This window comes from Mchenga conophoros, linkage group LG3, assembly GCF_057382185.1.
Source record: "Mchenga conophoros isolate Kocher_MC1m ecotype Shallow Benthic linkage group LG3, M_conophoros_male_GT1.1, whole genome shotgun sequence".
In the NCBI taxonomy this organism is placed as follows: Eukaryota; Metazoa; Chordata; class Actinopteri; order Cichliformes; family Cichlidae; genus Mchenga; species Mchenga conophoros.
The window spans coordinates 73,656,331-73,668,073 of NC_140528.1; the positions used below are offsets into that span (position 1 = coordinate 73,656,331).

An 11,743-nucleotide genomic window follows, 5' to 3' on the forward strand; every position below is an offset into this window, starting at 1 on the left:
GTTACCTTAAATCTTCCCTTTTATACTGTTAGGGGGTGGGCTTTGACCTCCTGAGAGGACTCCAGCTAGGATACGAGCATCAGCGCCCATTCGGCTGGCCATGTGGTCCATGCCTGCCTCAGAGAGCATTCCAGCACGAGTTTCAGCGCTGAAGCTGCAGCTGCGTTCAGAGAAGGATTTCTGCCGCTGATGCTGAGACTGGTGAGCTACGGCCGGGGACGGCAGCGAGGGATCGTCATCGGTAAGTGACACATTATCGTTCTTGCTGTGTCTCCTGAACAGCTTCCCTTTACCTGCACACAGATACAGTTATTGTAGTGCAACAATTACATTTATGTAGCTTAATTGAAACAGGAACAAATAATCTTTACAAATTCAAAGGTGATGCCAATTTCACAGAATTTCCAACAAAACCTTTAAAGTATTTGAGCTAAATGTACTTTCTTACCCGTTTCTCCGTCAAAGCTTCCCGTGGACAGCCTAACAATACTGTGGACATGCGGCGACCCATCGACAGGACTGTGGGGCTCTCCCACTGCTACTGCACTGTCCACTGAGCCAGCTATGTCCCCTCCTGGTTAAAAAGAAACAAAAATAAAAGTAGTGGTTTGTGGTGCATACAACACAATACTGGAGGTGAAGGCCTGAGGCTGGGCCTTTCTTACCATTATGCTGTGCTTTGGTATCGTTTCTCTCATCAGCCGGCGGAAGTGCAGCGTGCAACGGTTCAGCCAACTCCTGGTGCAGCTCATCCTTGGAGCCATATCCTTGATCACACTGTCTCTCTGGAGAGCACAGAATTTAAAAAAAACCACAAACACAGCTGTAATCACAAATGTACGCTTTTAAGAAAGCTTTTGTTTTTGTTCCTCAGAGACTCAGCTGAACCTTGTGTTACAGAGAACTGATGCTTTGGGAATCAGTACCTGCGCTGCAGTGGTTATCTGCTACGTCTTCCATGTCATGGCTGGGGGCAAATACACTGTTCTCCTCACCGTTGACCTCGCTCGAGCTGTCTGCACTTCCATGACTCAAACAGTCGGCATCAGTGACTGCTGAGGCAGCTACTGGAGCACCTAAAGAAGGATGCAGGAAGAAACATGAGTAGATTGTATCTGGTATAGCAGCAGACTTCTGATATTTTCTAGTTAACATCAAGTTAATGTCATCGTTTTTTTAAATTCCAATTTATATGTAATCATGAAGCTATGATAAGAAGTGTCCTATAACTTCTAAGTAGAGTCAACCTCTTGTCTGATAAAGTTTCAGGTTTTAACTAGTGCTGTCAGCGTTAATCTCGTTAAAATGACGTTAACGCCATAACCGCATTAACGCCGATCGCCCTGTGCGTGGGGCTGGACGGCGCTAACGAGCTAACGCCGTGCAGCCCCACACATGGGACGATCCGCATTAACTCGCTAACCAAGATTTGCCGCGTTAATGCGGTTATGGCGTTAACGTTATTTTAACAAGATTAACGCTGACAGCACTAGTTTAAGTAACCCTGCTAACAGGTAAACAAACAAACCAATCATATAACCTGCTTAGCAGAGGTAAAAAAGCAAGAAAAGGGAACAAGAGGAACACAGCCTTGTACATTTGAGTCACACCTGTGGCAGACAGCGTTGATCCCTTCTCAGAAGATGTGCGGTTTAAACCGTATTTAAACTGCGTTACTCCACGAAGGACGTTACATTCCCAAACCAGAAACCGTGGATGGACAGATCGATCCGCACTGCAGTAAACGCCAGGACCGCCTCCTACAACGCGGGTCTCGCCACTGGCGATATGAGCGCCTACAAAGCGGCCTCATACGGCGTGCAGCGCGCGGTGAGAGATGCCAAACGCCGGTACCGGGAACGTGTGGAGTCCCGCTTCCACCAGGGCGACACACGGAGTATGTGGCACGGACTATGCACCATTACGGACTACAAAGCCAGGGACACTGCGCTGATCAACGCCGACTCTGCATTCACCAACGAGCTGAATCAGTTCTACGCCCGTTTCGAGGTTAGCCAGGCGGCTAATGCTATCTACCGCCTGACTACCAAGGACAGTGATATCATCAGCGAGAGACCGGTGACCAGCATCGCGGAGCATGACGTCTGAGCGGCATTGAGGAGAGTGAACACAAGGAAAGCGGCGGGGCCAGACGGCATCACCGGCCGTCTGCTGCGCTGCTGTGCTGACCAGCTAGCAGGTGTGTTCACTTCCATCTTCAACGAGTCCCTGGCGAAGTCTGTGGTCCCCACATGCTTCAAAAGATCCACCATCATCCCTGTGCCCAAGAACAGCAAACCCTCATCCCTGAACGATTACCGGCCAGTTGCACTGACCTCGGTAGTAATGAAGGTGTTTGAGAGGCTGCTGAAGAACATCATCTCCTCCTCCACCCCAGACACCACAGATCCGCTGCAGTTCGCCTACAGATCCAACAGATCCACAGAGGATGCCATCGCCCACGTCCTACACACCACTCTCAGCCACGTGGACAAGAAACAGGGTAACTATGTGCGAATGCTGTTTGTTGATTACAGTTCAGCGTTTAACACAATAGTGCCCTGCAGACTGTTCACAAAGCTGAGGGATCTGGGACTTAACAGCCGTCTGTGTGCATGGGTGTTGGACTTCCTCACTGGCAGAACTCAGGTGGTGAGGGTGGGTAGATGCGTCTCTAACAGCATCACCATCAACACAGGAGCACCTCAGGGATGTGTCCTCTCGCCACTGCTCTACTCCCTCTACACTTCAGACTGTGTGGCCACCCATGGCTCCAACACCATTGTGAAGTTTGCTGACGACACAGTGGTGTTGGGTGTCATCTCCAACAACGATGAGGCGGCCTACATGGATGAAGTGAAGAATCTGGCATCATGGTGCCAGGACAACCACCTCCAGCTGAACGTCGGCAAGACCAAGGAGCTGGTGGTGGACTTCAGAAGGGGTCAGCACAGAGACTACAAGCCCATTATCATCAATGGAGCTCCAGTGGAGAGGGTGCAGTCCTTCAAGTATCTTGGTGTCCACATCTCCTCAGACCTGACATGGGCTGCCCACATTCAGGTCCAGACCAAAAAGGCTAGGCAGCGCCTGTATCACCTACGACAACTGAGGAAGTTCAGGGTCTCTCCAAAGATCCTCAGGATTTTCTATACAGGCGCTGTGGAGAGCATCCTCACACAGAACATGACATCGTGGTTTGGGAACAGCTGTGTGAAGGACCAAAAAGCTCTCCAGAGAGTGATCCGTACAGCAGAACGCTGCTGCAGGATTGCTCTCCCCCCGCTTCAGGACACCTACACCAGGAGATGCTGGACTAGAGCACTGCAGATACTAAAGGACCCGTCCCATCCTGGCAACAAACTGTTCCAACTTCTGCAATCTGGTAGAAGGTTCCGCATCTTCCGGGCAAGGACAGAGAGACTCAAGAGGAGCTTCTATCCCCAAGCCATCCGTGCCCTAAACACACACACCCGCCCTCTCACATCATCAATAACTGACTGAGACAGGACTCTTCCAGACACTAAACCAAGGCACAATGTACATTTCAAATTCCTTTAATTTTAAATATGTTTATATTGTCTATCCTGTAAAATAGTCAGAGGTCTGTTCTTATTAATGTACAGAATTCACCTGCTTGCTGCTACTACTGCACATTCACCCAATGTATATACTATGTATATATATATATATATATATATATATATATATATAATGTTCTTCCTCTACACCCCCCCCCCCATTTTTGCACATGTCGAGGAGCGTGTCAGGCTACATTTCACTGTGTGTTATACTTGTATAACTATGCATGTGACAAATAAACAACCTTGAACCTTATGCAACTTGGTCCACATGATCAGGCCGCTCTGGTTCCGGCTGGGCCACGGGCTCTCTAAGACAGCCTGCGCAGAACAGATGAAGGATGAGATGGGATTGCTTAATAAATCCCATAAACCAGCATAACAGCAAGACCACACACACACACATTTCAGATGTTAAAGTGATAAGCCATATATGTAAACCTTATTGTAGTATCCATATGTGATGGCGTTGGGATGGACTCCAGCTTTCTTCATCTCAACCAGGACTCGCACAGCCATCACAGGCAGACCCCACACGCCGCAGAGCTGCATCACCACTCTGTAACACACCTGACAGCAGACAAACACATGATCATTACTTTATATGTTTTGCATTGTCTATGAAATTCCAAAAATCTAAAGAGAAGTGATAATCTAAACATATTCCTACAAAATGTGAACGTACCTCATCCAGTATCTCCACCTCAGTGATTCTCATCTTCAACAGGATGTTGTACGCCTGCTGCATTGCCCGGGTCTTTGACTTGGCCATCCGTACAGCTGGTGCTGAGTGCAGGACGTAACTCTCTTGGACGGTCAAATAGATTTAACTGCAGTTTGGGGAACCCTTTATATCTGCAGAATGTAAAGCAAGGAACACTTTTAAACCAGAGTATAGCATCAAGTCAGTTTAACTTGTTGGATATTGATCTGATCGGTTTAGTAACAGAGGGGGTTGTTAATCAGTTTCAGCTGCTTTGGTGTTAATGACATTAACAACAGGTGAACTAGAGGGACAACAACGAGAAAACCCTAAAAACAGGAATGGTTTTACAGATGGAGGCCACAGACTCTTCTCTTCTGATAGTTTTTTCACTAGTTTTGCAGAGAGCAGAGCAGCGGCGTAAAGGACGTCCTCACAGTATCTGGGTCCATCAGGTCCTCCAGAGGCGTGAGCAGTTGGGTGAGTTTCACCACTTGCTCCAGGAGCTGCAACTGGATGACGGCCGCTTTCAGCAATACCACAGTCTTTCCCTCGCCCAGTTTGAGGACCTGCTGTCCCGCGTCGGTCCAAGCATCGCCCGCCTAGACACCAACTACAGGCACTCAATCCCACCTGCAAAGCGCCTGTCTGTCTGCCTGAGGTTAGTAAAAGTGTTTAATATGGTAGTCCTTTATTGATACCTGTGCTATATGCTAAACTATCAGTTTATACACTGATAACATGGATGTGTATTCTATCAGTGAATGCCATCGGTGTTTACTGATAGCAAACTGTGGTATGGAGACAACTGTTTATAATATTTCTAGTGATACTCAGAAGGTCTATCTTATAAAGTCCTTTTTTTTTATTTAGACCTGGTTTAATTCTGATGGAACCAGTCGAATATTTGTATATAATCCCTGCAGCTGTCAGACTCTATAACAGGGGTCACCAGCCTTTTTTTAAACTAAGAGGTAGATAAAATTGTGAACAGTTTGGTTCATCTTTAGTTATATGATAATAACAATTCTGTTATGATATGCTAGACTTTTTCTTTCGCTTTTGTTTTTTGAGTAAGAAGGGCAGCAGAATTCAGCACAGAGTTTAATCTTACTAAGTCAGTTTGGCTGAGTGAATAAAAGCAGTAAAATATGACAGGTTACTGTCCGAGGTGGAGATATCTTTGCGTTCGTCACAGATACGGACAATGTCCTGAAATATGCTGACTGAAACAATTTTGAGATGTCCCCTAAACAGAGGTTCAGTCATGAAGAACTTTAATAATACCGTTTGTTCAAAGAAACCAATTTAAACATATTTAAACGATGCCTTCTCTGTGCGGTTAATTAATGGTGAAAAAAAATGTCATATAGGCTTTTACAAGTCAACAAGTAAAAAAAAAAAGGAGGACGGTTGGTCACGTTATTTTTTTGTTATGATGTGATTCACATGTTTCTAACTTTCGTACTGCGGTAACCAACACATATACCTGTCACATAACCGCAAGGGAACTAAAACACGACGGAAGGAAAACAGGGAACCCGAACATCCGAACAAAAAATATGCAGACACAGACAAATCCGACAAAGAAGTGGTCAAAAACCACATCATGAGTTGATTGGTTTTTTTTTATAGGTTCGCATGTGGGGTGTAAGAATCACTAACATCCCTCACATTACATTCCTCACACTACCATCTCGGCTGTGATAAGCATACGCGCAGTCACCCCCTCCCCCCCAACTCGACAATCAGGTCTCATTAAATGCTCCAGCTACTGCAGCTCACTTCTTGAATATTGTACCAGCTGAGACAAACCCGGGTCCCGCTTATAAATCACGACAACAGAAGAAACAAGAAAAGGATCATTATCTTCAGCGTTGTTAAGAAAGGTAAGCGACTTGTTCCTACTTTTGGCGAACTTGTGCCGTTTCTGTTTTTTCAAGTTCCCTTTAATGTTTATTCATTGCATTGAATCTGTGAATCGAGCGCTTTTGAAGGTGGGATGATTTCTTGGAAGTTATTTCAATGTTGTTAGTTCAACAGAGAGACTTGATCATTAGACTGGGACTAGGACACGGACAAACGGAAGAAGAAAGTTTTTATATGATCTTTGACTCATCTGCGATTTGTTTTCTTTCTGCAGGGTTTGAAGCCGTAATGGATGGAGACGGTGAAGGAGCCGCTCGGGCACAGCTGTGTGTCCTGCAGCTGCGCTCCTTTCACCTGCATCTCTACTACGACCAGACTGACGGGCTGGTTGCCATGCTGTACAGAGGGACACAGAGGCTTGCTGTCGTATTCTTCAGAAGAGTCCTGACGGCGGTCATCCAGAATGAGGATCACAGGCATAGCAGTGTGTGACCGTCAGCGTTTGTGCTTACACTGAGAGAGCAGCCGCCTCACCTTAATATGACATGGACAGGCTGAATGTCGGAGTTTATATCTTTGCATTTTTGTTTTGTTTTGTTTTTTTTAAATTCCATAAACAAATAAATATTATAAAAAAACACACACATCAGTTATCTTTCTTTTCTGTGCCTGGGCTGCCTCCAAACGCGGACATTCGCCCAAGCGTGCTGCCGTGCTGCGTTCACAACACTTCCAAAAAAAGTTGTTTTTTTTAAGTTGCTGCCGCGGGACATTATACGTATATAGATTTATACACACGTCAGTGGGATTTTTAGTTATTTTTTTCACAGAGAGAGATCTCATATTAACTCTCAAAGTGATGCGTAGGTGGCGGGATAAAAGAAAAGTAATGAACTCAATGCAGCCCAATTTAGTCTGCAGTCACATTATAGCGACACCTGTTCATCGGCAATAACAGACTAATTATAGGGTCCCACCGTAATTTGTGGGTCGATGTTTTTTATTTGCATCACTCCGTTTGCATTGCAGCATACATGAACATTACATATATTTCAATATGTAAAAGCAGTCAAAACAACTAACATCAGAAACAGGTGATGTTATTTGTTATATGTTACGGTGTCATTTCCGCTTCTTTTCCTATAACAACAGCCCGGCGGTTAACAGTCCGTGAGCAGTCGCTAACTGTGCTAACTGATCCCAAATGCCTCATGGACTTAGCTTTTCTTGTTGATATAACACATGAGCTTAATGTACTGAACAAGAAGTTACAAGGCCAGGGGCAACTTGTCAGTGCTGCCTATGACAACGTGAGAGCATTCTCCACAAAACTTGTGCTCTGGAAAGCTCAGCTCTCTCAGACAAACCTTTGCCATTTCCCAGCATGCAAGGCACTCGTGGATGCAGGCACACCATTCAGTGCTGACAAGTATGTTGATGTCATTTTGAGACTACAGGAGGAATTTGATCACAGATTTGCTGACTTCAAGACACACAGAGCCACCTTTCAAATTTTTGCGGACCCCTTCTCCTTTGATGTGCAAGATGCCCCTTCTGTGCTTCAAATGGAGCTCATTGAGCTGCAGTGCAACTCTGAACTCAAAGCGAAGTTCAGGGAGGTGAGTGGAAAAGCAGACAAGCTTGGACAATTTTTGAGAGAATTGAGCCCTAGTTTCCCTCGGCTTTCCCGAATGTTCAAGCGGCCCATGTGCCTTTTTGGTAGCACATACTTGTGCAAAAAGCTCTTCTCCACTTTGAACTTCAATAAGTCCAAGTACAGGTCCAGACTTACGGATGATCATCATCAAGACATACTGAGGGTCGCAACTGCTTCCTCCCTCAGGCCAAATCTGGCTTGGCTATGCGAGAGGAAACACTGCCAGGTCTCTAGCAGCAAGGAGTAGGCAAGAGAAGCCATGTTCAGAAGAACAGTTCATTTTCTACAGTGTTCCATTCATGTTCAGAAGAAGGTTATAGAACTGCTAATACAGACATTTCAATCTAAATACAGCAGATATAGAAGCCTGAAAAAAACACATAAGTTCACTGACTAAAAATATCTTGTTATTGTTTTATTTATGTATTACAGATTGATTAATTTTCTTATTAATTCTTAATTTGTTTATTTATTTTTCATATTTTGTGTTAAAAAAATAAAAATAAAGAGATTTGTGAAGATTGGAATTTTTTAACCATGCCTTTCTTGTGGAAAACCTAATGCGGCCCAGCCTCACTCTGCCTCCAGCGGCCCCCAGCTAAATTGAGTTTGAGACCCCTGCTCTAGACGTTGTTGAACATTATGTAATATGAAGACAACATGTAGTATTTAAGTGACCAAGTAGTATTGGGGTCAAAGTTATTAAATGGTGTTGAAGTAAAATGACAAAATTGTGAAGGATTAAAATATTCCAAGAGCTCAGCTTACTTCATCTAAACATGTTTCAATTGCGTTGTCTGAACACAAAATGCACAGGTTTATTGAATATGAATAAGTTGTGTTGATTTAACTCATTTATCTAAGTTTCTGCCAAAGCAAAACATTTGTGTGCAACCAATGTCCACTATTGAATCAAGTAAATCCAACATGGCCTTTTTTCAGTGTTCCCTGCTCTTTCATAAAGGTATTAACCATTCTCCCCAGGCTGTTTTTGCTTCTATTTGTGCCTAATCCTATGATCGAATACCATATTAAAGTCTCCTGCACACACCACTGTCCCTTCAGATTCTGACATGACTGTTGTAAGTAGAGTCTTCACATTTTGTTTTCTAAGGGGGAATATAGAGATTCATTAGTGTCAACACCTGCCCTTCTAGTTTACCTCTTACAATGATGCATCACCCCTCGCTGTCCCGAATTTCTTTAGAAAATTCCAAATTAACTGAATTTTTAAAAAAATATTGCTACCCCCTTTTACGACTTTTCTTTCAAGTACTATAGTAAGAATTTCTTAACCCAAATTTCTTTAATTTATCATGTTCTTCCTGTGACAGATGTGTTTCCTGTACATATACTATATTGATATTAAGCGTTCTCATTTTAAGTATCACTTTACTTGTCTTAATTGGGTTATTCATCCCATTGACATTCATTGACACCAGCGTTATATTCCTCAGCTTTTCACTGTTAAGTTTTCACTGACTGTCTCAGTCACACACTGCTATGCCTGCGATCCCCATTCTCAATGACCACCATCATGACTGTAGAATATACATATACTGGAAGTGCTGGGTATACAAGTCTGGCCGAAATTTTCTGTCACAAAGACTGCAGCAGTCCAGGAGTTGAGTTGACTGTCTTCAATTAAGTTCCACAAAAGAATTTCCACATCAGAGCTTGCGAGATTTAGTCCAAATGCGGTGCAGCCATACTGGTTTTCTGGAAACAGAAACAGGAAATTCTACACAGCAAATTCAAAAGTGTTAAATGTTTTGGTGTTAATAGTCTTCTTGCAAAAGTAGAGTTAATTTTACTCTAAGCAGAGTCACATTCTTTTAATGTAACTCTGAGGTGTAAAATGATAGTAGTTAAAATCGAGTGTTAAAAATGAGTGTTTCTCTGTCAAATCTGGAGGTGTTACAATGGAAACATTAACTCTTGACCTCTTAACTCTGAACTCCTAGAGGGGCTATGACACCAACAGAGTAAATTCACAGACTCCGCCCCCAGCACGGCTCCAATCGAAGCTGAAGTGAAGCCGTTTCGGAACATTTTGCTCTACATATTTGAGTTGTTTGCCATGCTTGGTAAGTCATTCTTTCAAAGATTGTTTCAATTATTATCATGAGCTTTTACTTCTGTGGCTCTTTGGAGTTGAGACAAAGCTGTGTGAAAGGCAGTAGCCATGTTGCTCGCTGATAGCATAACATTCTGTTTTAGCTAGCTGAAAGGTATTGTTTGCGGGCAAATACCACAGCCTTGAAAAAAAGCTTGCATGTGAATTTTCAGTCAAACTTTTGGTCAAATACACCTAAAACAATGTCTAGAATGTGAAATGTTGGTATAATGGTGCTACTTGAAGCCTGAAAACAATCGCCCATAAAACAAACGAGCAAACAGCAGTAGCAGACGTCCTGACTGGATTCTACGTTAGCATAGATCCCTCCAGAGTTTTGTGCACACGGTTTAGGTAAAAATGAAAAAGGTTGAGGTTTTACATTTAGTTCAGTATTACCTGTTGCCTGTGTCTTTGTCTTTTGGGAAAATACTTTACACAAGTAATGGCTCAAAGAGGATTCCTTTTTTTTTTTTTTTTACTGTGCTGCAATTGTTTACTGGATTATTTGTGCCATTAATTAGTGTCAACTAATTTTTATTCGATCTCCGCACAGGATATGCTTGTGAAGATGGAATATGGGGGAGAGCAGAAGTGCGTTGAAGTTCCACAAAGGGATGAATGAAGGACATGCATATTGTATTGAAGAAATAAGTGATGAGAATGCTGTTATTTGCATTTACCAGCTCACCCATGTCAGACCTTTTGATAAACAAAATTCTAATGAAAGTGAGAACATGTATACTGTTACATCTTTCAGAAAATGTTTTGAAATTGTGGTGCACAGTTCAGAATAAATGTTTTTCAAAAACCATTGCATCTTTTTAGTAAATGTTTATTTCCAAAAGAAATTTCTAGAAGTTCAGAACAGTAAAATTCCTGCTTTTTAGAATGAATTAGAATCTAACTCTTAAGTAGTTAAACTAAAATACTCTTTGAGAGTTAATATATAAACTCTTAACACTAAGTGTTAAATTATCAACTCCAGACAGATTTGGTGTTTAACACTAAATCAGAGTTAACGTACCAACTCTCCAAAAAGAGTTAAATTAACACTCTCTGGTGTGGACCCATATAGACACTTTAATAGTGTTGAAATCAAACCCGACAGTGTTAATTTGGACATGCTGGATTGGAGGACTATCCTCCACCTGTGAGCGCTTTGGCACGGGTTAGGTGCCCACGGCAGCACCCGCTGTTTGAGAGTAAGAGCGATACGCGTTTTCACGTCAAAAAGTCGTCATAAATAAGTCTCCAGTAATACTAGAAAAAGTCGCCAGATTTGTCGCTAGTCGCTTTTTAGGAAAAAAGTCGCTAAGGGGGTCTGACAACTCCTGACAACTAAATATAGCGACAAAGTTGCTATATTTAGGCAACACTGCCTCGCTCACACGCGTAAGTGCTGTGCTCAGTCGCTCGGATCATACCAAAATTAGGGGGAATTAAGAATTAAGGACTGTGCGCTATGTGCTTTGAATATTGTGTGTAGTTTTTGTCTTATACAGTTGTCAGTCGGGCATCTTACACTCCCAAAGACCCCGGGCTTCTGAAAAAACAACCCGGGTTTAAGCCCAGTGATACATCCTCACACAGTAATGAGAGCGTCGTCGGGTGGAAAAGTGCACATTCCTCTCCTCTTGGAAACAGAGGGTCTCACTTTCTCCTCCCCCTTTCACGATGCACAATTGTGCTCTAAGTGCGACTAGTGGTCATATCAGAATATTATGCCATTTATACGTTGACAAGGAAGAAGGGCAAGAAGACAAACTTTGGCCCCGCTTCTAAAGGCTGAAACAGAAGAAAATAAGAAAAGGATC

At 43.2% G+C, this 11,743-nt stretch overlaps 1 protein-coding gene and 1 long non-coding RNA gene across 2 annotated transcripts; one reads left to right on the forward strand and one right to left on the reverse strand.

The window, feature by feature from the left end:
- Positions 1 to 6: 6 nt before the first annotated feature.
- LOC146580415 (DENN domain-containing protein 4C-like) lies at positions 7 to 4,361 on the reverse strand. Its single transcript, XM_085268059.1, has 7 exons — positions 4,267 to 4,361; positions 4,023 to 4,151; positions 3,827 to 3,902; positions 927 to 1,076; positions 666 to 785; positions 449 to 574; positions 7 to 293 (listed from the first exon to the last, which is right to left on the reverse strand). The coding sequence occupies exons 1-7, from the start codon at positions 4,351 to 4,353 to the stop codon at positions 7 to 9; spliced, it is 975 nt and encodes a 324-aa protein (XP_085124185.1). The 5' UTR covers positions 4,354 to 4,361.
- Positions 4,362 to 9,619: 5,258 nt separating this feature from the next.
- Positions 9,620 to 10,740, forward strand: LOC146580416 (uncharacterized). The gene is made up of 2 exons (XR_014891265.1): positions 9,620 to 9,897; positions 10,483 to 10,740. It is a non-coding gene; the product is annotated as an uncharacterized LOC146580416 (long non-coding RNA).
- The last annotated feature ends 1,003 nt before the right edge of the window (positions 10,741 to 11,743 follow it).